The sequence below is a fragment of the Triturus cristatus genome, chromosome 4_1 (assembly GCF_964204655.1).
Source record: "Triturus cristatus chromosome 4_1, aTriCri1.1, whole genome shotgun sequence".
In the NCBI taxonomy this organism is placed as follows: Eukaryota; Metazoa; Chordata; class Amphibia; order Caudata; family Salamandridae; genus Triturus; species Triturus cristatus.
This window is the reverse complement of record NC_140585.1, coordinates 526,376,402-526,402,750: the sequence shown is the minus strand read 5'-3', so window position 1 is coordinate 526,402,750 and position 26,349 is coordinate 526,376,402. Positions and strand designations below refer to the sequence as shown.

Here is a 26,349-nt window from a genome sequence, read left to right as displayed (position 1 = left end):
AAAACAACTCCTCAGAAGAGCTGCGAGCTGACAATAGAGTTAATTACGGCTGGGAGTCAGAAACCTAAAAATAATTTAAAAAAATAAGTATATATATATATATATATATATATATATATATATATATATATATATATATATATATATATATATATATATATATATATATATATATATATATATATATATATATATATATATATATATATATATATATATATATATATATATACTTATTTTTTTAAATTATTTTTAGGTTTCTGACTCCCAGCCGAATATTCGTCCTTTCTTTCTTTTTGACAGAATCTGTGTTAAAAATGAGATGTATTGTTAACCATATTTAATCCATGATACAGGATATATTTGTGTTTTCGATTGTTAATCTTTTTTATCAATCTCCCTGCTGAACGTATGTTTGAGGCTCTGATTTAAACTGAGCTCTAATGTGGAATTATACATTATAAGATGGCCGCCGTTTTTCACAAGGTCAAGGGCATGTTCACCGTTTGTTTTTATGTTTTACACTGCATTTAAATAATGTGCAAAAAAACGCCAGTCACTCAGCGTGATCAAGGCGTAAGCTGAAACGCGTTGCTGTGCAGCCAGAAATAAAACTTTTTTTGCTGCAACTACCTTTGTGTCCGTGATATTTCCAGAATTGGAAATGGTGGTGGAGTAATATATATATATATATATATATATATATATATATATATATAACATTCGGGGAGGTTCGTGGAGCAATAGATGGGGGCGCAGAGTTAAGGAGGGTAAGGTTAATCATTATTTTTTTTTTAAAAATAAGCAAGTGGGGGTGGGAAGCAACGGTCGAGATAGGAGGGCATGGATAAGCAATACAAGAGCAAGATGGAGAAAAGTGGAGGAGGAAGCAGCACATCCGGGAGTTTACAAGAACCACACGCATTTCCGTGGAGAGATGAAAGACAAGTATTTTGCAAAACTGTACAAGGAGACAAACTTTGTGTGCCCTAATTCACAGAGAGGTAAGCATGTGGCCAAGTGGGCTGACCCGGTGCCCCACGCTGTTGTGGGCATAACAAAATGTCAATGACAGACTGATGGCTGAACAGAGCCGTCTGAAAGTCCGTATAATTACGAATATATATTTTCATAAAATCAAAAGGTCTTTGCTAATGGTAGACCTAAAAATAAGGACATACATTTGGCCTGGAAACTTGGGGGGGGGGGGGGGGGGGGAGAGGAGGAAGGAGGGGGGAGAGGAGGAAGGAGGGGGGAGCGGCGTTTTGAAGGCTTAAGTAGGAACTATCCCAAACATCTAAAAAACGGCACATGGGTGAGGGTGGATTGCCTCGGCACATAAGCAGTTAAAAAAAAAAAAAAAAGTACGCAAAACAAAACCATACAACTGAAATTGTATTTTTACGATGAAATCCACCTCTGAAAATTGACAGCGAACATAAATACAGTAAGTATAATTAATGTTTCAAGGTATCTTACAAATGACTTGTAAATGCAGATTTTACAGGGCTAATTGAAAGATCGAAGATAAAAGTACACACTCGAGCACAGAAGTATGCATCCCCGTTCTACAGAATATAGAAAACGCAGATCAAAACTGACCAAATGCAAGGATGTACCAGTACACCGTACGCATTAGCTTGGATGAGTGAAATTGTCGATGTGGCACACCATTACTTTGGGCTGCAGGTACTTGATGTTTGACCTACAATCTAGAGCCGTAAACAATTATCAGCGTAGTCCGGTGCTGCCCCCTGCTGCTAGGACTCGGGAACAGGCTGCGTTTGTAGTCCACTTCGAGTTTTCAACTGTGACTGTGCGATGTCGGCCAGCGCGCTCTGTATCTTTTCCAGCAGCATGTCACCGCGATAAACCACCTCTTCAAGGCGCGAGGCTGCCTCGTGGTTCTCCTCCTCGAGCTGGTACAAGCTTGCGGCCTATGACAAATGTAACAGATGGAAATAATGCATTAACAGACGTCTGCTGCACGACATTTCTGCAAGAGAAGTATTGCTTGTTAAACATATAACCAAGATGCAGGAGACAAATATCGTTCAAAATAACTAAATGCGCCTCACCAATTCTTCAAAATTTCTTCACAGTTTTCCTTCCGTTTAAAAACCTAAACCGGACGTTTGAAAATTAACTTTATCAGGCTTGAAAAAGGCTTTTTCACAGGGGAATTTAAAGTGTCTCCGGGCCATACAATGTGCACTATACCTGCCACCACTTAAAACTATTTAAAACAAGCATTGGCATAGCCAATAGGTCTCGCCTTTGGGCCCTTATGTGTTCAGCCAGAGCTTTTGGCTTTGCCAATGTCTTTAAGCTATGCTGCTGTGCAGCATGTTGAAAAGTTATAATAAAAAAAAGTGTTATAAGCTTTTTTGTTACCTTATATATAACCAAGACATTATGTACAACTTGAACTACCCTATTCAAAAAAAGAATTAACATAACAAATTTCTTCTAGTTTTTTTTTCTCCTAGCAATGCTGTTAACTTTTGTTTGCCTGTTATTGCCTTTTTTTGTTATGTAGCGTGGGCATAAAAAACGGGAGGGTGTAGAATGGGAAATAGTACCTGAATTACAACAGGAACAGTGGACGGACACTAGTGAAGAATCCACAGATGCCAGATTTCGATAGCAGACTGCACTTATGGCAATGGACCTCATTAGAAACTGTGTGGACAGCGTCAGAAATCAGTATAATATATATAGAAGCATTGAAGTCAGAGAAAGAGAATGAAACATGGAGGTAAGAGGGTGTGTGTAGGGGGTAGAAATAAACATATGAGAAAGACAGAGTTAGTTAGTATGAGGACAGCAATAGAATAGAGAGAATGATACCCAGAGGAAGGACAAAGGGTGATAGAAAAAGAGAAACAAGAGAGAGAGAGAAAGAAACGAGAGAGAGAGCAAGAAATTATGTATGTGCTTGAGAGAGAGATCGAGGAAGCGAGAGAGAGAATGAGCGAAATAGAGGGGGAACAGATAGTGCGTGTCAGAATGAGACTGACTACAGGAGAGGTTTAAAAAAAAAACAGAGGATGAGTGCCTGGGTGATGGTCGGACAGAGAAAGAGCTTCAGCAATTATGTACATAATGCATGTGACGCAACGAGTTCCAGGGCCTGTGTTTTTACTCTTTTAATGCAAACCTCCCATGAAACAAATAGAAACCGTATTAAACTGTAGTGCGGTTATATATTTTGACAATTTTTACATTGCGACAGACCCTCTAACCTCTGAAATTTTACACTCTGCAATTCTGCCTCAATTACCTGCCCTCTTCAATCCCCCAATGCAGACACACATTACAGTTCCTTACTGGCCACAGGCTAGCGCTCTAAAGGCACAGGCACCACAACTGCGTCTCACCTAGCCACTCGTGCTGCCAGGTGTGAAATCTCTCACACACACACCACACACACACCACACACACCACACACACACACACACACCACACACACACCCCACCCCCTTGAAAAGAAGTCCAAAACAAGAGCAAACCCTACCAAAAGAAATACAAAACAAACCAGCCCACAAAAAGGCTTAAATGAGGATAGAGAACGTTAAAGTCTGATAAAACCAAAAATAATGTCTTGCTATTTTTATCACAAAGACTCTTGAAACTATAATTAGAAAGCATTAAAAGCTCAAACATTCTCCATTCTTAGTTAAATGTGATGAATTCAATCAGTAATTTGTAGAGCGCACTAATCACCCGTGCGGGTATCAAGGCGCTAAGGGGGTGGGCGTTGCACCTACTGCTCGAACAGCCAGGTCTTGAGAATTCTCCTGAAGGTTAGCAGGTCCTGGGTCTGTCGCAGCTGTGTGGGGAGGGTGTTCCATGTCTTGGCAGCGAGGTAGAAGGATCTTCCGCCAGTAGAGGTCCTGTGGATGCGCGGGACGGTGGCAAGGGCGAGGTCAGCGGAGCGAAGCCGGCAGTTAGGGGTGTAGAAGGTGAGACTTTGTTTAGGTATGCTGGTCCGGCGTTGTGGAGTGCCTTGTGAGCGTGGGTGAGGAGCTTGAAGGTGATCCTCTAGTTGACTGGGAGCCAGTGCAGGTCTTTCAGGTGGGCGGTGATGTGGGAATGGCGGGGTATGTCAAGGATGAGGCGAGCGGAGGTGTTCTGTATGCGTTGGAGTCTTTTCTGGAATTTGGCGGTGGTTCCTGCGTAGAGGGCATTGCCGTAGTAAAGCCTGCTGCTAACAAGGGCATGGGTGATCGTCCTTTTTGTTCCGGTGGGGATCCATCTGTAGACCTTGCGGAGCATGCGGAGAGTGTTGAAGCAGGAGGAGGAGACGACGTTGACTTGCTGGGTCATTGAGAGCGATGAGTCCAGGATGAACCCCAGGTTGCGTGCGTGGCTGGTGGGTGTGGGTGCAGCTCCCAGGGTGGTTGGCAAACCAAGAGTCGTCCCAGGCGGAGGGGGTGGAGCCTAGGATGAAAACCTCGGTTTTGTCCGAGTTGAGTTTCAGGCGGCTGTTTTGCATCCAGTGGGCGACGGCCTTCATTCCTTCGTGGAGGTTGGTTTTGGCAGTGGCGGGGTTCTTGGTGAGTGAGAGGATCAGCTGAGTGGCGTAGGAGACAATGTTGAGGTTGTGTGCGCAGACGATATTGGCGAGCGGTGCCATGTAGACGTTGAAAAGGGTAGGGCTGAGGGATGATCCTTGGGGAACACCGCAGATGATTTTGGTGGCTTCGGAACGGAAAGGGGGAGGCAAATCCTCTGGGTTCTGTCGGTGAGGAAGGCGGTGGTCCAGTCCAGGGCTTTGTCACGTATTCCTGCGTCGTGTAGGCGTGTACGTAGGGTGTTGTGGCAGACAGTGTCGAAGGCGGCATAGAGGTCCAGGAGGATGAGGGCCACGGTTTCGCCGTTGTCCAGTAGTGTCCTGATGTCATCTGTGGCAGCGATGAGGGCTGTTTCGGTACTGTGATTGCTGCGGAATCCAGATTGGGACGGGTCCAGGATGTTGTTCTCTTCGAGGAAGTGGGTCAGTTGCCTGTTGACGATCTTTTTGATGACTTTTGCCGGGAACGGAAGCAGGGAGATGGGCCGGAAGTTCTTGAGGTCCTTCGGGTCCGCTGTGGGTTTTTTGAGTAGTGTGTTGATCTCTGCGTGCTTCCAGCTTTCCTGGAAGGTGGCGGTCTCGAAGGAGCCGTTGATGATCTTCCGGAGTTGAGGTGCGATGATGCTATTTGCCTTGTTGAAGACGTGGTGGGGCAAGGGCCGGATGGTGAGCCGGAGTGGATGGTGTTCATGGTCTTGATGGTGTCATAGTCGTTGACGTGGGTCAGGAGGTCAGGCGGTTGGTGATGCTGGGTGGTGGTGGGTCTGTGGTGTCGGCATTTGTAGGGAGGGTCTGGCCGTCGTGGATGTCTGCAATGTTGCGGTAAAAGTAGGTCGCTAGAGAGTCGCATAGGTCCTGCGACTGCGAGATGTCGTTGGCGCTGGAGCTGGGGTTGGAGAGTTTCTTCACGGTGTTGAAGAGCTCTTTGCTGTTGTGAGCGTTGTTGTCGATGCGTTCCTTGAAGGTGGTCATTTTGGTGGCTCGGATGAGTTGGTGGTGCTTGTGGCTGGCATTCTTTAGGGCTGCTTGGGTGTCCGGGGTCTGATCATGGCGCCACTTTCATTTGAGTCTTCTGCAGGTCCGCTTTGACTCCTGGAGGTCAGTGGTGAACCAGCTGGCCTTTCTGTCGGTGCATCTGTTTGAGGGTTTTTTTTTGATCGGTGCAAGGGTGTTGGCGCAGTCATCAATCTATTGCCTGAGGTTGCGGGCGGCTGTGTCGGTGGTGTCTGTCGGTGGGTGTCGGGCGAGGTTGTGACGAGCTGGTCTTCGGTGACCTTGTTCCAGCTGCGGTAGGGGATCCGTTGCGGGTGGTGATGCGAGGTGCGTTTCTTGAAGGTGAAGTGGACGCAGCGATGGTTGATCCAGTGGAGTTCGGTGGTGTGGCTGAAGGAGACGTGGTTGCTGGCGGAGAGGATGGGGTCAAGCGTGTGTCCGGCGGTGTGGGTGGTGGTCGTGACGGGCTGTTTGAGTCCAAGGTTGGCGAGGTTGTCGAGTAGAGCGATGGAGTTGCTGTCGTCGGCGTTCGAGGCGGAAATTCAAGTCGCCGAGGAGGATGTAGTCTGTGGAGGCAAGAGAGTGCGTGCTGACGATGTCGGAGATGGCGTCTATGAACTGTGGCCAGGGTCCGGGGGGTCTGTACACAAGTGTACCTCTGAGGGTGGTGTTGGGGTCTGTGCGGATCTGGAAGTGCAGGTGTTCGGTGGTGCTGGAGGTGTCTGCCGTGCTGGTCAAGACCCTATGGGTGTTTCTGTAGACGATGGAGATTCCTCCACCTGGTTTGTTGGTGCGGTCCCTTCTGGTGATCTTGTAGCCATCTGAGATGGCTACTGCGATGTCGGGTGACGAGGAGGGGCTCATCCAGGTCTCTGTTAGGAAGGCGACATCCAGGGAGGCTGAGTTGAGTAGGTCCCAGAGTTCGATGGCATGCTTGTGGACGGAGCGGGTGTTGAGTAGTATACATCTGAGGAGGTTCTGTTCTGACGGGTGTGGTAGGGCATGCTGGGGTTCGGCGGCTGGTGTAGCTACAGCAGGTGAAGGGTCCGTTGGTGAGTTTCGGGCTGGCTTGGAAACAGTTCGAAGAACGGCCGGTGTTGAGTTCACGGAGGGTGTTCGCGTCGTAGCAGAGATGGACGGTGTGGCGCTCGCGGGGGCCAGGGGTTCTGGCGCTGGGCGCGGTCCAGGCGCAGACAGGCTTGCCTTAGGCGCGCCTTTGGCGCACCAGCTGCGCACGACCACACAGCGGTCGCCATATGTAGGGGAGGGGGGCGGGAGCAGAGGCGGGAGCGGCTGGGTAGGGGTCGGGGCCACAGGGGCAGCAGCAGCGGGAGACAAGGGGACGGAAACAGCGGAACAAGCTACAGAACTTACTGTTACAGATCACAAAAAACCAACAGAAGCAGTCAGCAAGGGAGCGGGAAAATACAATGCAGCGGGAAAACACAATGCAAAACGGAGTACTGGACGAGTACCGGAGGGTGCCTACATGGACCTGAGGAGCGGGCTGCTGGCTCGAACCCTGCACTGGAGGAGGCTTAGTGCTATCTCGGTCAGGCGGAGCTGCTGGGGAAGAATACTGGCCTTGGCCCAAAGGTCAAGGTTTCACGCGCGCTTCCCCCGCAGCGGTCGCCACATGGAGGGGAGCAGAGGCGGGAGTGGCTGGGTAGGGGGGTGGGGCCACAGGGGCAGCGGGAGACAAGGGGCGGAAACAGCGGAACAAGCTACAGAACTTACTGTTACAGATCACAAAAAACCAACAGAAGCAGTCAGCAAGGGAGCGGGAAAACACAATGCAGTTGGAAAACACAATGCAAAACGGAGCACTGGACGAGTACCGGAGGGTGCCTACGTGGACCTGAGAAGCGGGCTGCTGGCTCGAACCATGCACTGGAGGAGGCTCAGTGCTGTCTCAGTCAGGCGATCAGGCGGAGCTGCTGAGGAGAGTGCTGGCCTTGGCAGCAGCAGCAGCAAAGGAAAAAGTATATTCGTACACATTGATATTCTAAGCAAGTGTGGCAGGAGATGAGGGAGGAACAGTGTGAGGAAGCCAGACATATGGTAAGAGAAATAAAATAAGTTTGGCAGGGGGCAGGAATGGACAGGGATGCTGGGCAGTGGAGAATAGTTTCTTTGGGTGCAGACTCTTTGCTGGGTAGTGGAGTGAACTATCTAAGGGATGGGAGAAGAGATTTTAAGTGGAGGGCGGTGTCTAAGAGACACAGTGACTGGGTTGCTAGCAGTGTCTGGAGGAGGGACAGTAAAGGTTGGAGAGGCAAAGGAGACAAGTGGTTTGGTGTAGGTTGGTGTGCCACAGTGTGTGGCTGAGGGAAAATCCGATTTCACTGGTTGGGAGACCATAATAAGGTGGAAGACTGACGCACTAGTTACAGGGGCCTGGGACTTAACAGCTGGGTGAAGGACAGTTTGCAGCAGGTATGAGGAGAGCAGGCATAGATGAGCTGTGCATGCCAGACAGTGCGCCCACCTGAAGAAACTAAATGTCGAGTGCAGACATTGCCACCTCCTACCACCACTAACCAGTACTTCTCCACTGAGCCATCCTTCCAGTTTGCCATGTAGTAGGGAAGCCATCCTGGCGCTGCCACAGGGGCTACAGTGCAGAGGGATAGAGGGACAATTCCCAAAGCCAAATCGGGCTTATTTCTGGGCTGCCTCCACCTGTGTTTGGCAGGCTAGGACTTTGTGTCTGGACCTACACACTCAGCCCCCTCCGCACACCTTCAATCCCGGCACTGCTCTTGTTACTGCAGAGATAGAATTGCAGTGAAGAGCCAGTGGTTTCATCTTAGCGGAAACCAAAAGTAGTGAATCACACAGTAGAAAATGCAGTCCTTGGGGAGGTGGAAACCCTGCAATTTGCCAATACACCTAGACATTGAGGACTACATATAAAACAGCCATCGACGAAGTCACTGTTGAAAAGTTTACCTTAAATAAGCCCTGTTACTTCGGGTTCATGCAGCAACTCATACTAAAATTGTAAATTGGTGCTTAATTAAACGGCAAGCAGCCATGAGAGTGCGGCGATTGAAAAGAAGAGTAGCAACAATTGTGCAGTGAGGCTGGGAGCACAAACTGGTGTTTGCAGTAGGAAAGGCGTGGGGATAGTGTGGGAAGGCAGACTCACACGGGATTAGTGGGCGATTCAACTATACGAAGAGAAGTACAGTAATTAAACAGTAGCTGTAGTAAAAAAAAAATATACAGAATCCGTCTCTCAGTAGCTTCCAACAGCTGCTGCAGAGGCTTGCAGATATTCCAGAAGTAGTTCCAAAAGAGGGCGTTCCTGCTGAAGGAGCCGGCGAGTCACTTCTGCTTTGCCTTCTCGGGTTCTTCCATCTCCGTTGCAATGCTGAAGATAGCCCCACGTGCACCAACACAAACCACTTCCGGGTAACAGTTATGGAAATTGAAAGGAGAGTATTGAAAAGCAGGGAAGCAGATGAAGGACGGAACACTGACTCAGTTTCCACAACACTAACTAAAGCGGTCGTCTTAGACGCGCTATTTTTAGTTACAGGACACAGATTTACAATTATAATGTGCGGTGTGAATGGAAAAGATTTTTGACTTCCCGAATGCAGGGAAAGGGTACTGACGAGCAGAGGCAAAGGCAGGTATTAACTGTTATACATAAGCATTTTGTATTTTATCTCCGACCGAATAGCTGCCAAGGTTTCAGATTTCTATGTGTGACATTTTCATGATTTCAATGTAATTATATGGGACATTTCAATGACTAGGAGTGACACTTTCTTACAAAACAACTTTGCACTGCAATTTCAAAGTGCAGTGGGATTTCAAAAGAGAAGGAAGGCGGGTTGGGGTGAACGGGGATTTATAGTTTATAGGGGGCGCCGCGTGCAGGGTGCAAGTTGCCAAAATGCCTGCCGGTCCGGAAGACAAAAAGAAACACTTCACTTACTTGGTCATGTCAGACCGACCCCATTGACGGTACAGGTGCGACGATTGCCCTGGCTCCACAGACAGTCCCGGGCAGCGCAGCGGCCACAGTCTGGATCAGACCCGGACTCCTGCGTCTCCGACCGACTGGACTTCAAGCAGCAGCTAAGGCAGTAGTCATCATGCTCATGCACCACCACCAGCACAGTCGAACCATTACGCCGGCCGGGCCAGCGGCCGCATTTAGAGAGCTGCAGCGGCAGGCCCAAAGCCTGCTGGCTGTGAAAGAAGTGAAACTATGCCGCGCAGCTGCGCCCACCCATGGCGCCTACAGACCAGGAAATAGCTTTAGCGTTCTTGAAGGGGAAAGGACAACCGAGGGTCGATAAGGCACAGACATTGGGAGGGGGGGGATAAAGCACGCTGCGTGTAAACAAAAAGGAGAGTGGTGCAGGGGAGGAGGCACTGCAGCTGCCAGCCTGTGCGCAGTATTATCTTCAACAAGTGCTTTTATTTTGAAAGAAAGGGAGAGGCTGAGGATAAGTAGGGGTCGCGGGAGAGAGCAAGTGTAACGCTGCGCGCTCGCTCCCGAGACACATAGGCTAGGGGAGTAAACATTTAAAGACAAGCGCGGAGCACGCGCACTGCCAGGAGTGCAAGGTATGCAGCTGGCACCCGGCTGCGCTGCTGCTCGCTCCCGAGCACCCTAGGCCAGGGGACTGAGAAGGCAGGACATGCACCCACCTTGGGCCAATTGGTGCTGCCTTTCTTAGAAAGACGCACGCAAAGGCCAATAGCGAGAGATAAAAAAAAAAAAGTACACGCGTGTGTTCAGAGATCAAAAGCCCTTAATAAATGCCTCGCAGAGCAGCGCATGCGCGCTGGCTCAGGCGAGACCTAAAAAGGCAGAAGTGATCGTGATGTAGGCTTTAACTTTCACACATTAAAACAGTAAACACAAGATCCAGGGACAGCCATGCAGGGCTTTAAGTGGGCCAGGTCTGGCCGGTTCTGAGCACCGGCAGTTATTTTCAGGGGGCCTCGAAACAGGTCTCTATCGAGCTCTATTTTCAGGCCTCTCAAAGGTAGTCAGTTTTCTTTTTTTTTTTTATTGGACTGCAGTGAGAGCTTGCACATCGCTCACTACTGAGAAGTGGAGAAGTCATGCCAGGTGAGCCGTGTTGTAAGGGAAGGGAAATCCTGTAAAGACAGCCATTTTCTCTCAGGATTTCCCTTCTTGCAGCGCAGGAGCAACATCATTATGGGATGATTAGAAGAGAGACGACCAGGCGCGCAACACCCATTGCCCTGGGCTGAGACAGCTTCCCGGGTGCACACACACAGCCGCACCAGAGTACTTCACAGGTCTTTAAAAGACCATTTGCTTGTAAATGAGGCTCTGTTGTTTTTCACCCCTTTTTAGAGCCCCTGCATCCGCTTCGCCTATTGCTGGAAAAATTAGCCTCCCCCGAAATTTGGCTCTAGTTGTGCCTCTGGAGACAACCACAGGCAGCCAACTCCAGCATGACCCTGGTCCGACCTTTCACAGTGTTTTGTTTTAGTGCTACGAAAACACACGCTTTGCCTGGCTCACTTAGTTCTCACAACCCCTCTTTAATATGCAGATAGTGGCGTTGGAATTACCTTTATATTCCTATACTGCGCTTCACATGGAACTATAGAAGGGCAGGTTCTCCCCACCCCAAATTAGCTGTTTGGTATACTCTCTCAAATGTAAGAACTGCGGGTATTCAGTATCTGTCAGTCACTGCCAATTTAAAGCAGTGTTCCTATACAGAAATGGACAAAAAGGTTAAGTTTCTGAATTAGCATCTTACTCTGAGAAGCTGGTTTACATTTCTTTCGCTGGATCAAACCTTTGTTTAATACACCACCAGAGAAGGGTGGTGAACTATGGTCCACAAAGAGCAACTGAAAGCTTTCTTGTTCTTTATCAGAAACATCTGCCTGTCAATGGTTATCATCAGCCTTTTCGGCCTATTAAGAGGCTGGGCGGATGAGTATAATACGGGGTGTTTAGGATCTGGGGCAGAGGGTGCACGGAAAGAAGGACGGATAGGTGAATAAAGGGCGGATGGATGGATGGATGGATGGATGGATGGACCAGTACTTAGGATAGGCGGGTGGGCTGATAGATGCTTAGGATAGGTTCTGGGACAGATGTATGTATGGACGGATGGATGGATGGATGGATGGCTGGCTGGCACAGTGCTTAGGATAGGCAGGTGGGCTGATAGATGCTTAGGATAGGTCCAGGGACACATGTATAGATGGATGGATGGCTGGATGAATGAATTGATTGATTGCTGGATGAATGGATGGGTGGATGTATGGACCAGTACTTAGGATAGGCGGGTGGGCTTATACATGCTTAGGATAGGTGCAGGGACAGATGTATGTATGTAGGTAAGAATGTATGGATGGATTGAAGGTTGAATGGTGCAGTGCTTAGGATGGATGGACGCAGGGCTTTAAGTGGGCCGGGTCTGAGCACCGGCAGTTATTTTCAGGGGGCCTCGAAATGGGTCTCTATCCGGCTCTATTGTCAGGCCTCGCAAAGGTAGTCCATTTTATTTTTTTTATTTTTTATTGGACTGCTGTGAGCATGCACATCGATGTGCGCATGCTCATTTTGCTCACTACTGAGAAGTGGAAACGTCATGCTAGGTAAACAGCATTGTAGGAGGAAGGGAAATCCTTTAACCCCTTGTGTGCCACGCCCTTTCCCCGCCCTGTGCCGGGCGTTGCATTAGCGGGCAGGGTTCATGACGAGCTGGACTCGTCATGGGCACAGCCCAACCGTGGCCCATGACGAGTCCAGCTCGTCATGGGCACACAAGGGGTTAAAGAGAGTGTTTTCCGAAGGCAGGATAATTGGAGCTGATTTTCTTAAGGACACAATGCTAGTTATCTTGATTTAGACCACGCTCCTACTTGGATACACCACACCCCTTTAAGGGGTTTGCCCCGCCCCTTTTAGAGCCCCCCCCCAGTTTTTTCCCCCCACTTAACGCGCTGCAGCCATGTATTTTATGTAAACACAGAGCGGCTCAGCAAAAAAAAGTCAATCTTCTGCCTGACTCTCCTCGATCATGGCGCCCTCTGTTCCCTTATTTCATGGAGCACATTGGAGGCAGCTGTAGGTCAGCCAGGATGTGAACCAGATAACCCCACTGCCCACTTAGCTAGCTGCGGCGCGGAGCCTTGCTGTGTGCTTGGAGGCGTGTCGGTATAGTTTGGTATGGGTTTATCAGGCGTCTCGTATAAGGGCGTGGCAGAAGTGTCAAACTCCATAGGTCTGGGATGCAGGATCGGTCCTGTGACCGCGTTCAACATCCCTGCACGTTTGGACTTCCGTTCATAGTGAACACCTTGATTAAAAGTTCAGGCCTTTTTTTCCAAAGGACTAGATAGTATATATTTGCAACCTTGATTCAGGGTATGCTGTCTGACCACATCTGCTTGGTTGGCACATAATAAAGGCCAGCTCCTGTATGGCACCCACCTAGTGCTTGGCGCACAGGATCTTTGTTTGGTTTCTACACTCTACTGGGAGCCAGCACTGACTGTTGGAACACACTTTGGGAGATCAGAGCTCACCCTAGACACCAAGTTTTGCAGAGGCAAAAAAAAATATGTATAAAAAGAGTGCGCCCCTCCAGGCAAGCAAAACTGCATGTTTTAATGGGGCCAACACTAGTCTAAACGGACCATTTGATAACATTTTGGTCTCGCATTGCAAAAAAACTCAGTGCAAAACACAGTCGACGGTATTAATCCACGGAGCTGAACTCAACAGTTTTAAACTGGCTGCTCTTTGAACTAACTCATAACTCATGTATTTTACGCCCATCGCATTGCAACGAACTGTACATTCATACGTCTGAATTTGACAATATCTTAACCTTTTTTATATATTTATATCTTTTAAACAATGTACTTTTATGCAATGGTTTTTATTAACTAAGCATATAATATACATTTGAATTGATTTCTCTCTATCTTGCCTACATTAGCAATTTTATTTCCGACAGTATCTATAAATAAGTTTAGCTAAAATCAATTTGCTTTCATTTTGAACCATCAACCGTGCGTTCGGGGATCCAACACTAAATAAAAGTCTGCTTGCAGAATACATAAATGTCTGATCATTTAAAATCTGAAAAGGTTCAAACGCTAAGAAGTCTATTACGTACTTATAATGTTAAGTCACTGAAAAAGTCATATGCAGATTCCAAAGGCACATGTAGTTAACGTGTCCAAAATTCTTGTGATTGCATGCTGTTGGATGTATTATTTAAATCTATAGGTAATACGTCTTTAATAGTAAACGTACCTGCAAAGCAGCTGTTGATTCTTCACTTGGCAGAGAATCGATCAAAACATCAATATCCTTGGCAGTTCGGGCAATCAGTGCTGCAAAAAGCTGTGCATATTCTACAACGAAGACAGAGTCAAGCAATGCACTATTAATGCAAAGTTTATAGTTCATGCTTCTCATGAACACTGGACACTATTCTGCTTCATAGTGTCTGTAAAACTGCAGTGCTCATAACTAGTCCTTACGCAAATAAAGCACCCAACAAACATTAATGACAAGCGGCTTCTCATACAATGAAGCCAAAAGCTTCCATTACTAATCAGTCACCAATCGATGATAAACAGGTGTTTCATGCTCCTTATTCATCAAACTCAATACATTTTAATCTCTCTCCTCCCTAACGATCATGCGGCTTCACATCAACCCCTACTCATCACTTGCTTTACATGAAGTTAATCTTCCATTGTGATGCAACTTTAAATAAATGAGAAAGCAAAAGGAGTTTCCAGTCATTTACATTTTTTGTTACATAGAACCAAAGAAACATTGCATTTAAGTATTACCACATTGAACTAACAGACAACATTTCTTAAAGTACTCCAAGTACTTGCTAACTGATAGAACAACACTTCTGGTGTTCCAGTTCGCTCAGACTTTATGCACTCTTTCGGGAAATCGTCCATATTGCATATTTCCACATGTGCATCTTTCAAGTATTGGCAGTGTAGCATTAGATGAAGATAAATGTCAATTTCCACCATGTCCCAAAATCTAGTTTCTTCATATAAATGAGCTTCTACCTATCTATTTAAACGTTGTTACTAGACCTAGTCTTACCCATATTCATCCGGATCTAATCTAGGTCTTAACTTAGTCAAAAGATATCAAATGCGATGTGGCAGCATTTTGATTAAGATGCTTGCATTTCATCAAGAAACGTCCATCTTTTTTACAAGTCCGTGGTTCCAAGAGTGTTTCAAAGTGAAAGCCCGCTCTAATTCAATTCATTATCTCATGTTCCTCAAACATTTTATATATGTCCATCCGACCAAAACATGTTTCATCCATCATGCTGGTATGCCGGTGAGTACCTTAAGGCGCAAATAATATTTGCAGTATATGGTGGATAAACATTCCAGCTAATACACTGGATCCGCGTGTTGTACCCTCAATATGCTATATGGAGTTCTACCAGGTGATAATTTCAAGTATGAGCAATGGCAGTGGTATCTCATGCACGTCCACAGAGTTTATCAATACATGTAATGGTGTCATGAGACTCTTGGGGTAAAAAATGCCTGTTCATGACACTGGTTCCATGGTATACAACCAGTCACTCTGCTATAGTGTCTTGTTTGAAGCAGCTCTTGCAGGTGGTGTGGAAAGGCTGCACAATCATAGTTTTGCATGTGCTGCATAAACAGTCTACCAAACTAAAATCCAAAGACCCTGGGTTTAGCGAGGGTGGGCAGCAGAATGTTCCATTTTTAAAACACTGAGTGTGAGAAAGTGGCTCTGTATATACTGTTCCCTAATAGGTACAGGGTGTACAGAGTCCACAGTCCCCCAGAGGCTGATAGAGGTCAAAGTTAGGTATGACCTTACTCTCAAAAGTGGTAGCTTGGTCGAGCAGTAAGGCAGTACCAGAGGACAGTGTAAAGCATTTATTGTACACACTCAGTCAGCAAATGGTTTCACACACTCAATAACTGAACTCTAGGCCAATGGTTTATATATATAAAATATATGCTTGTTTTATTTTTAGAACCACAAAGGGGATAAAAATATACTTTCTCAGAATGAGAGGTTGAATATAAATACTTTTGTCTTAAGCAATACATTTTTGTAAACAGTCACAGTTGGTTGCAATAAACAATCCTATTTCCTAAACATTACAATGCATTGAGCTCAATGGTAAATTCAGGTTATTTGTAATAAATTGCATTTCAGATTACTTTTGGAATTCCAGGTCTGGCTCCTAGATCCAGCCAGTATTCAGAATCAAGTGATGAAAGTCGACGTAATAACTGTAATGATTTTTAAATACTATTTAGCTATTTCAAAAGTTAGCACTTAGAAAATATTTCAAAGAAAACATTCAATGGACCTCTATGGCAAGAAATTCAAATTGCAGGTAGAGTACTTTATCGTTACTTGGTTTAATAAAACCTGTAGGGAAGCAAAGACACTGCTCTTGATAACCCTCAAGAATGGCAATTCGCTGGAAATTAAGGAAGCGAGGGCCTTCTTTAAGAAAATGACGCATGATGCGAAGCAAGAGTGGGAAATTACTAGATGGGAGGAGATCTACTCTGCACTAAAGAATAGGGATTTTAAATCCTTCTGGAACTTGGTTAAGACAGGTTCATCTGCCCCCACGCAAGCACTCCAACCTAACCTTAGTGAAGAAATCTGGCGTAAACATTTTAAAAATCTATACGCCTCTAACGTACCCATCGAAAATAACCATTCCATTAGCCCTTACGCCAGCCCCCACACTTTTCCGGGGCAGGCTGACATGTGCACCTTCAGCGAAATCAGAGTGGCTCTTAGCAAAGTACTTCCTAATAAAGCCCCCGGCCTAGACAAGATCCCAGGAGATCTTTTTAAAAGTGAGCCTGATATCTGGGTCCCATACCTCCATGGCCTCTATAATGCAATCCTACGAGGAATGCCATTACCATCCACATGGGTTGGAGCCGAGATAATACCAATCCACAAAAAGGGCTCCCCACTAGATCCGGCTAATTATAGGCCTATTAGCCTCATCGATGTAGCACAGAAGATCTTCGCCCGCATCCTCCTAGGGAGACTTCAGACCTGGATGGAGGACTCCAATATTTTAACTCCCCTACAGGTGGGATTTAGAGCTAAGATGTCAACTGTGGATCAATTGTTTAGGTTGCAATTGATCCACTGGAAAACCATCATTCTCGAAGGGGGCAGCCTTTACCTCACGTTCGTTGATCTAAAGTCTGCCTTCGATATGGTGGACCGCAGACAGCTCTGGGAGCTATTAAAGGAGATGGGTGTACCCCTATATCTTTGTGACTTACTAGAGCGACTCCATAAAGACACCTTTGCCAGGGTCAGGTTTGGATTAAACGGTGAACTCACACTCCCATTTGGGGTAGAAAAGGGGGTGAGACAGGGGTGTGTCCTTGCGCCAACTCTCTTTGCCTTATTTCTAAACGGGCTGGTTGAGGAAATTCTGAGCCTAAGAGATATCGATGCCCCCAAGTTGGCGGGAAGGAAAATCCCTACATTAATGTTTGCTGATGACACCCTGCTTCTCTCCCGTACTCCTATGGGGATGGGAAGAATCCTGGATGGCTTTGCATCCTTTTGTAGAAAAAGGAACTTAGTCATCAATGTAAGCAAAACCAAATACATGGTGTTCCATGCAGACACTACTAATCACCCTATACCCAAACTTGATGGCCAGTCTCTAGAACAAGTCACCACTTTCGATTATTTGGGTCTGACCCTTAACAATAAAATGACTTGGGGACCCCAGATCTCTAAAGTAAACTTGAAACTTGTCCAAATAACTGGGGGCATCACCAAGATGCTTAAAAATAGCCACCTTAAATTGATCAGCCCACTTGTCGAGATTTATAAATCTCAGGGACGGGGTGTTGTAGCCTATGGAGCCGAACTATGGGGCCATATCCCCTCCCCAATTTTACTTAAGTCAGAAAACAAATTTTTTAGAAATATTCTTGCTCTTCCAATGAGCACTCCTATGCAGCCACTTAGGATGGATTTAGGCCTTCAACCGATTACGGACATGGTTGCTTCCAGACCAGTAATGTATTGGCGCCGCCTATGGAGCACCCCTGAATTGATAAATTTTCAGGAGGAACTGAAGTCTATTTTGTTGATTCCAACGGCTGGCGCCATCCCTTGGCTAGCTTATATTAAGAAATCACTAAGGGAGATAGGGAGAGAAGATCTCTGGAATTCGCCAGAGTATGCATGTTCTTCTCTTCCAAAGAGATCCCTGGCCAAAATTCTGGAGGAAAGATATTTGACCGATCTGATTTGTACTGCCTCCACTACAAATTTGACCTCTGTATATTTAGAGGCCAAAATTAGCTACAAATTTGAGTCCGTAATAGACCTGATTCAACCAATCATGGCCAAAAAGTTATACCTACAGTTCAGGCACGGTTCCCTCCCGCTTTTTTCAAGAACAAATAAGTGGTTGGGCTCAGTCCAGCAATCCTGTCCTGGCTGTGGTACCCTGGAAGAAACTGAGGTACACGTTGTTTTTTTCTGTCCGGCTTATATTTTCCCGCGCAGAAAATGGATCATCCAATTGGCCAAGAATATAGGGGCTAGACATTGTATGGATCTCCACAGGTTGTTAAAGTATGATACCTCTCCCCTATATGCTACTGTGATTGCAAAATTTCTTTTTTCAATGTGGCTAATTAGAAGAAAACTGCTACCTCATCAAGGTTAATTTGATTTTATTATTCGTCTTTTTATTATCTGTTTTCATTCATTGATATGATGAAAGAGTGTCACTAGATTATTGTTGTATTAATTTTAATAATATTATGTCTTTTATGCACTTTTATGGCTAAAGCCGAAATAAAGTTTTTCTGACTGACTGTTACTTTAGTAATCCAGGACTGGGTACCTAGACCCAGGACTGGGGTCCTTATCAAAAACAGGTAAGTAATTTTGTTTGCAGAAATGGTACGATTTTAAAAGAATATTTCAAATTTGCAAAAATAGACACTTAGAAGAAATTTCACAGAAAAGCAGACAATGGTTTCCTATGGGAGAAAAATGAGTTAGAGGTAAGTATAGTTGTGGACACTTTTCAGAGTCAGGGCTGGGCACCAAGATCCAGCACTGGGAGTTCACCTAGGAGCAGGTGAGTAAATTCGTTTTTGTCACTTGGCTGATTTTTGGTGAATATTTGCAGTTTTGAAAAGTTCACACTTAGAAGATTTTTGAAGAAAAAGCCAGCCAATGTTACCCTATGAGGAAAATGAAGTTAGCGGTTTAAGGGTAAGTACTCGACTGGCAGAGTTGAAATTCCGTGCATAGACTCAGGGGTCCCCCAGTGTCAGGTAGGTACAGTTGGTTCACCCTCAGCGGTTTCAGGACGGCCGGGTGCAGAGAGAGTTAGGCCCAATGTTATCCTATGAGGGATAGGGGGGCCTTGGTTGGTGGCTGCTGTCTGGCAAGCCACGCGGCTGTGGGAGCTGGGCTCCTGGTCACTTACTCAGCGCAAGTGGGGAAGTAAGTTAGTGTAGAGAGTGCACTGCCAGGGCCACTCGGGCGGCTGGGTGCAGGGTGCTTTTGAGCCTTCGGGCGCTCAATGGAAATCAATGGGAATGTTCCGGTTTGGAAAAAGGCTGCAAGCTCGGGGACGAGGATGCTTCAGGTGCCACCACCACTTCGAGAGGTAAGTTGGGTAGTTGTAGGTTAGGTGGGTACCCCGGGATTGGGCACAGGGGGGCGCCGGGTGCAGGGGTGCCTTTTGATGTTGGAAATCTTACCCTCTTGTTGATCGCGGTTGGGGTGGCACTCTGTTCTGAGGCTGCAGGCTTCTTCCGGAATGTCGAGGGGGGTCCTTGGGTGCCGGACTCGGGGTCACAGTCGCCGTGGGGTCGTCCTCAGGGTCTTTGTCCACTCCGGCACTGGCCAGGCTTGGCTGGTGCAGAGTGTGTTGGGTCCGCGGTTCCGGGCCGCTGCCAGGGGTTAAAAATAGGTTTCTTGAGTAGAGCCTCTACTCATGGGAGTCCCAGGGGCTTAGAGCCAAAAGGTAGCCAGGTCCTCCGGGGTTGGTGAGGTTGCTGGCCACGAGAGATGCCACGCTGGTGCAGGTTCGAGAGTCGACAGGCCGGTAGGGCTGGGGCCAAAGCAATTGGTGTCTTCTTCTCTTTTTAGCAGCTGCAGGGCAGGTCCTTGTTCTTCTTGCTCTTCTTGTAGTTTTCTATCTGGAATCTGAGGAAGGAAGGTTCAGGGTGCCCCTAAATACTAGATTTAGGGGCGTTACAGGTAGGTGAAGGCCAGGGACCAATGGGTCCTTGTCCTGGGGTGGGTACACCCCCTATCCTGCCTCTCTCCTGTGGGAGGGGGGCAGTAGCCTAATCCTGATAGGGTAGGGCCTCCCATCTTCAAGATGGCGAGAGCCCGGAGATGTGCTTCACCTCGCCTCCCCCACCTGAGGGGTGGGGTGGGCAGGCTGGCACATCCCCTGTCCTTGTATGGGGTTTCCGGCCAAGCTTCCCGCCAGAGTGGGGGGTTGCAGTGGCCTGGGGTAACTCCAAATGGCGGCATGCCTTTGAAGCTTCCCTTTGCTCGTCCTGGGGGAGGAGATTTCTCACCTCACCCAGGATGTGCATTGTTGCAGGCCCGGGAGAGCAGGAGCTCTCCCACCCAGGGGTCCAGCAACGTGTCTGCTGTGTGGCAGCCTGGGCAGCCTCAGAGCAGACGTGAATTGTAAGTTAGCTGTAAGGGGGCATCTCTAAGATGCCCTCTGGGGTGCTTAGTACAATAAATACCACACTGGCATCAGTGTGGGTTCAATGTGCTGAGAAGTTTGATACCAAACTTCCCAGTCTTCAGTATTGCCATTATGGTGCTGTGGAGCTCGTGTTTGACGCGCTCTCAGCACCATGTACTCTTAAATGACAGCACTGCACTTACAGTGCCCAGGAATGGACCCGGGTACTGTAGGGGCACAGGGCTCCTGCTCCTGTGCCCACACCATAGGCGTAATGCACCCAGCTAGAGAGGTGGCTGACATATGCCTTGGCAGTGTAGGTGATGGGCATGGTACACAGTGATGTGTGCCATGTCGACTCTTTGTTTTGTCCTGCACCCAGACACTCAGCCTGCAAGGGCAGTGTGTGTGTGTAAGGGTACAGGGCCTCTGAGGGTGGCACAATGAGTGCTGCAGCCCTTAGAGGCCTTCCCTGGCCACAAGGCCCTGGGTACCTAGGGTACCATTTACTAGGGGCTGACATGTAGCTAGGGTTTGCCAATTTGGAGTTTGTGTGGTTTAAGGAAGGAACATAGGCCCTGGGCACCTGATTGGCAGGAACCCAGGGTACACTCAATCAAAGTACATTCAGCAATTTAGTAAAAAGTGGGGGCATACCATGCAAGAAAGATGGCACTTTCTCACACTGAGGCCAACCATTGAGGGCCTCATTCCTGCTGGCACCTCACAGCGGACGTGCACGTTCTACTATACTGGAAGATAACGCCCAATGAGCTGCCTGTGGCTTCTTCTGCATGGCCTATTGAAAAACATAGTCACGGAGGGTGGCGGGGCAATGCTATTCCTGCAATTTGTTACTGATCCACAGCCAACTGCTCGGAGTGAAAACTCGAATGCACCAATGGCATGGTCCTTAGTGAGCGAACCCAGGTGGCTGACATTTTCCATGGGCAAAATAATGTGGAAAAAATGTTTTAAAAAAAAATTATTATAATTAATTTTTACAAATGTATTTAGGGTAATCATGACCTAATGGGGGTGCCTTCCAAAACTCCAGCCTGAGGTGCAAACATTTTTTTCTTCTATTTCTTGAGTACTGTTTGTATGGAGTGACGGCCAGCGCCCAGGAGGGCAGACTGCCGCTAAAATGCAAGTGTGAACGGTAAGATCTGTGTGAGAATACGGTGTCGTGAGGGGTGTGAAGGCAGTACCCTTTATAACTAGTGAACAACTGTGACGTCAAATCCCATCAGTTGGTAGCGTCATTAGTGCTGGGGAAGCATCGGGGAGGGAGGTTTAAAGAGCGAGCAGTCATCGTTGGCAAAGTAGCGTGTGAGTGAGAAAGGACATGCAAAATCTACCATGGAGGGCTGAATACAAAAGAAATGAAAGTTCCCTCAGGTGAGCAGTGTAAGGACAAAACTCATCCAATCAACACACCGCGAGAGCAAAAATCTCCTGGGTGGGTCAAACACAAGAATAGGGAGGAGTGCACTGAATCAAAAGCAGAAAACCGAGATAGAAAGGGATTCAATCATGAACAAAGGCAGGCTCAAAGCCCAAGCTAAGTATGGGTAATGTACAACAGGTCTGACAACAGAGAACTAAAGCTACATTTAGCAGAGATTTAAAACAACAACATGATTAGATAACTAAATTTCTGCCACTCAGGCGTGAGATTACTTTCTATCAATTTCGTTGATCGTGTCTCCCCTTTGAAGGTTTGGGGAATAAAAAATAGGGCGATACCAAATCCCTCAAACATAATGCAATACATTCTGGTAAGAAGAAAGTGGAATGTTGAATGGACTTCCATTTAAGGTGGTAAGCAGTCCAGACAAACCCATCAATCTATCAACACCACAGTTTTGTCCACTCTAACATCGATATTCAGGAAAGGTATGTAGCAATGGTTTAATGCAGTAGTTAAACAGAAAACGTGAGCTCTACCATTTCAGGTAAAGCATAAAACCAGGGGTGTCTAACGTAGATCCAGGAAGCTAGGTTCTAAAGACCTGTTGCGTGCTATACCAATGTCAAATAATACCAGATTACATTTGCATAATATTAATTTACATATGTTTCGTTTAAATGGAAATCATTTACAGTCACCAGTTAACCTGGTAATGGTAATCTGACTCCTGGTTATTCCTCCCTTCTTACACCGTTTGGGTGAGTAAAATAATATCTATGCCCATCTGAAACAGATACACACAAAACAACCTGTTCTTTTTACTTCCTTTTCTAGTTATTTATCACATTTGTTTTTTAAAAGGACAGGGTACGTAAAATGTCAATAATCCATAAATTTAATAAAGGACCAGGAATAAATGAGCGATCAGTCTTTAAAAGTGCAGCTACATCTCCAGAAGTCCTTAGTCTGTGGGAAAGAGGGAGAGAGTTCAAGTGTTGCACACTAGTACAGTGGGTGTGCTGTGATCATGAAAGAAAATAATTCAAGGCATCCCATATGCACGTTCACACCTTGTTAGAGATGGGGGGTCTCTAGTTGGCAGGTTGTTACACTGTCTAAGCAGGGACCCTTCTTCCTAGTCAGGATAAGGGAAATGCACTACTGAAATACCCCCTTCTCACCCCCTTGGTAGCTTGGCACGAGCAGTCAGGTTTATCTCAGAGGCAGTGTGTAAAGCATTTTCACATAACATACAGTAATATAGTGAAAACACTACAAATGGATACCACACCCGTCTAGAAAAATATCCAATATTTTTCTGTGTAAAACAAGACCAAAACAATAAAAGTCCAACATACAATAATCATAAATCTGTACTTGCAAGAACAACCTTAAAAATGCAGTTCCTTGAAGTTGGAAGCTCCGTCTGGTGCTACAGTGGTGCTGAAAACAACCAAATCCAACAGTCGACCGAGTCACATCGGTGTCAAGACCACTTGTGAACAGTACGTTTTGTTCCAGCTGACTGCAGAGGTGTGTTAAGGCGACGGTCATCTAGGCTGTGTTGTGAAGTGGAGTGGTACAGTGTGCAGGGCCCTCGGGTTGCGGTTCGGTGGCAGTCGTGCAGCGGTGCCCTCTGTGGTGCCTTCATGTCCTGGATCCGCTGGCGGTCTCGGCGACTGGTTGCGATTTCCCTCTGTGGCAATGGAGACACGCGGTTCTAGAGGCAGTACCCAAAGGAAGGTGAAGTCTTTACTGTTCCTGAGACTTCTTGAACAGGGGGCAAGCTCTACCTCAAGCCCTTGGAGAAACTCAAACAAAAAAGCTGCAGAAAGTCCAGTCCAGTCCTTTCTCTGCCCAAGACAGAAGCAGCGACTGCAGGTCAACACAGCAAAGTGGTAGTTCCTCCTCACAGCTTCGCCAGCATTTCTTCTTGGCAGGTTTCAGAGTTCAAAAGAGTTCTAAAGATTTGGTGTGTGGACCCCAATTCTTATATAGCCTTTTCCTTTGTTCTTTTGTGGCAGAGTCTCTGTGCTTAGTCACAACCAGTTCTGTCCTCTCTTGCCCAGCTTCCTGGCAGGAGGTGGAGAAAGCATGGTGTAAGGCAGACCCGGCCTATTCAGGTGCAAGGGAATCTCTTCCCACTACTCTAAATGCAGCCCAGGTCTATTCGGAACAGCACGACTCATCCAGGGAAGGTAGGACACACCTCAACCCGCCCAGTGGCCGTCAGTGAATGCACATCCCCAGCCCCTGTCACACCAAAGCCAGCCTGTCGATCCACAACCCAGCAGAGGCACACAGGATGGTTAAGCAAGAAAATGCATCTTTTCTAAAAGTGGCATTTTCAACCACACAATATAAAAATCATCTTTACTAAAAGATGCATTTGTACATTCTGAGTTCAGGCACACTAAACTCAATTTCTCCATCTGGTCCCCATGGGAAGTTATACTTGCAAGATGTTACAACGTATCTCCCATCCTATGGGACAGATCGCCTTTCAATAATGAAAACCGAATTACACTGTATTCCACTATCAGGACATGTCCTACTTTTCACATTCACTGCACACTGGCCATAGGATTACCATGAGCCTACCTTAGGGGTGACCTACATGTAATAAAAGGGAAGGTTAGGACTTGGCAATTGGGTGCACCTGCCAAGTTAACATGGCAGTAAAACTGCGCGCAGACACTGCAGTGGCAGGTCTGAGTGCACCTTACTAGGAAACTACCAGTAAATCAAACATGGCAATCATGGAAACACCAATTCATTACATACAGTAGGAGCACTTGCACTTTAACACTGAACAGCAGTGAGAAAGTTTGCAGAGATGCCAAACCAGCAAAACAGAGTCAAAACCAGGAGCTCAGAAAGCAAAAAGACTGGGGAAACACACCAAAAGATGCCAGGTCTAACACACCTTCTCCAAGGGTAAGGGATGATATTGATCCATTATCTTCTACCACCGCAATAAATTAGAGGCCATACACAAAACCTTGCTTCAGTAATTTGCCTGCCTATGCAAGAGCCACCCGAAGGATTTAAACTGTACAGTTCAGAAGATACTACTTGGTTAAAGATCTAAAGATAATGGAAAGAGTAACTGTGTACATGAAGGGACATGACAATTTCAGTTATATTCTACGTCACCTGCAATGCAAACCCTTCATGTAAAGGGTTGAAAACCAATGACAGGGTTTTTAAAGACTTTCTTTCAACTTTAAAAGCCTGTCACATATATACTGTGCACAGTTTATAAACTGAAGAGGAGATAGAGATGTGTGAATTTCAGTGGCATTCCGTATTCTCTGAAAGAGGTCAAACATAATACTTGCTACGAATTCCGCTAGAGAACGAAGGAAGCAAGCCTGACTTCTTGCTTCCTTCATTCACCTTCATAGGGGTGGAAGGAGGAGGTGGGGAGGGTTCTCCTTTCACAATCTCCTTCAAATGTATTTATTTTTTTAATGCTGGGTTAAGTAGTGCCTTTTAAAGCACACGTTTCACATAAATAGACTCAAAAGCCATATGCTTTGAAAAAAAGAGTCTCAAACCTTATTCTTAACTCAAAATTAGATATCCTTTCCTGAAGTAATCCTGACTCCAGGGGTGGTCCAACCCTACTCTATGTTTACAATACCTCCTGGGTCTAATATATTAGATAGTATTGCTGTAAAGGAAGGGCAGGGACTGGGTCTGCCTTGCGATTATTTGTAGGGAGTTTTTAGCAATAACAGATCTCCCTTAGAAGACTTTATATCAGCAGAACTCCTGGTCAACAAAGTTATTCTATCATTGTTTTCCACACACAAAATTGTTACAGGAAATACATTACATAGAGTGAACAGGAATTTATTAGTCAATTCACTGTATTTTTATCTCGCATTGTTTTAAATTAATCTAATTTATCAGTTTTAGGTGATATTAATTGCTGGGTAGACTGCCCATCCCATGGAGGTTCTGTACAGTTTTTAGAAGCATGCTTAGCCCTAGAACTTAAACAATTTATCTCTGACCCCACTCTTGTTAAGGGCTACTCTTTCATATTTGTTATCAAACCAAATGGAATGTAAGACAGACCAAGTGTATTGCTCTACCTTGACAGATCACACATTAATTACCCTTTTCTAGGATGTAGTTGTACATTAAAGAATTTTCTAGGCTACTGAAAAAGAAATGTGCTGAACACAAAACCTCTGCAGATGCTTGGGACGCTACTTGGAAGAGACAGCCAAACAGTTCGATTTTGAGAAAGATGATGTGGATGTATTAAATGATTCAGTGAAAAAGTGGATCACCGCAACAATGCAACCCCAGTAAAGAGCCGGGATGCCCCAGAACAAATCATCATTGCCTTTGCTTTCAGAGGAACAATGCCAAGCCAAACAGTACTGTAAGAAATTAGAAAGAACGCGGCGTGGTACTATGCATCAGAGAAAAGATTCTAATAGAGTGGCTCTTTTTAGACAGAAAAAATTATTTCAGCCGGTAAATAAAAAAAAAAAAAAGTGTATTCCATGGACCATATTGCACTCTCTCCCAATTCAACTATGGAGTTATTTAAAATTATCAACACCCATATTAACCCTAGTTATGTATGTTTAAGCATCCAGAATGCACAA

At 46.2% G+C, this 26,349-nt stretch overlaps 1 protein-coding gene across 1 annotated transcript in view; it reads right to left on the bottom strand.

Moving 5' to 3' along the window:
- Positions 1-1,382: 1,382 nt before the first annotated feature.
- MED21 (mediator complex subunit 21) overlaps positions 1,383-26,349 on the bottom strand; it is a 70,992-nt gene continuing 46,025 nt past the window's right edge. The window contains exons 3-4 of the mRNA XM_085652795.1: positions 13,854-13,954; positions 1,383-1,937 (exon numbers count right to left, since the gene is read on the bottom strand). Of these exons, the coding sequence (XP_085508921.1) occupies positions 1,761-1,937; positions 13,854-13,954 (278 nt within the window). The 3' untranslated portion in view covers positions 1,383-1,760. The remainder of the gene's footprint in view (positions 1,938-13,853; positions 13,955-26,349) is intronic.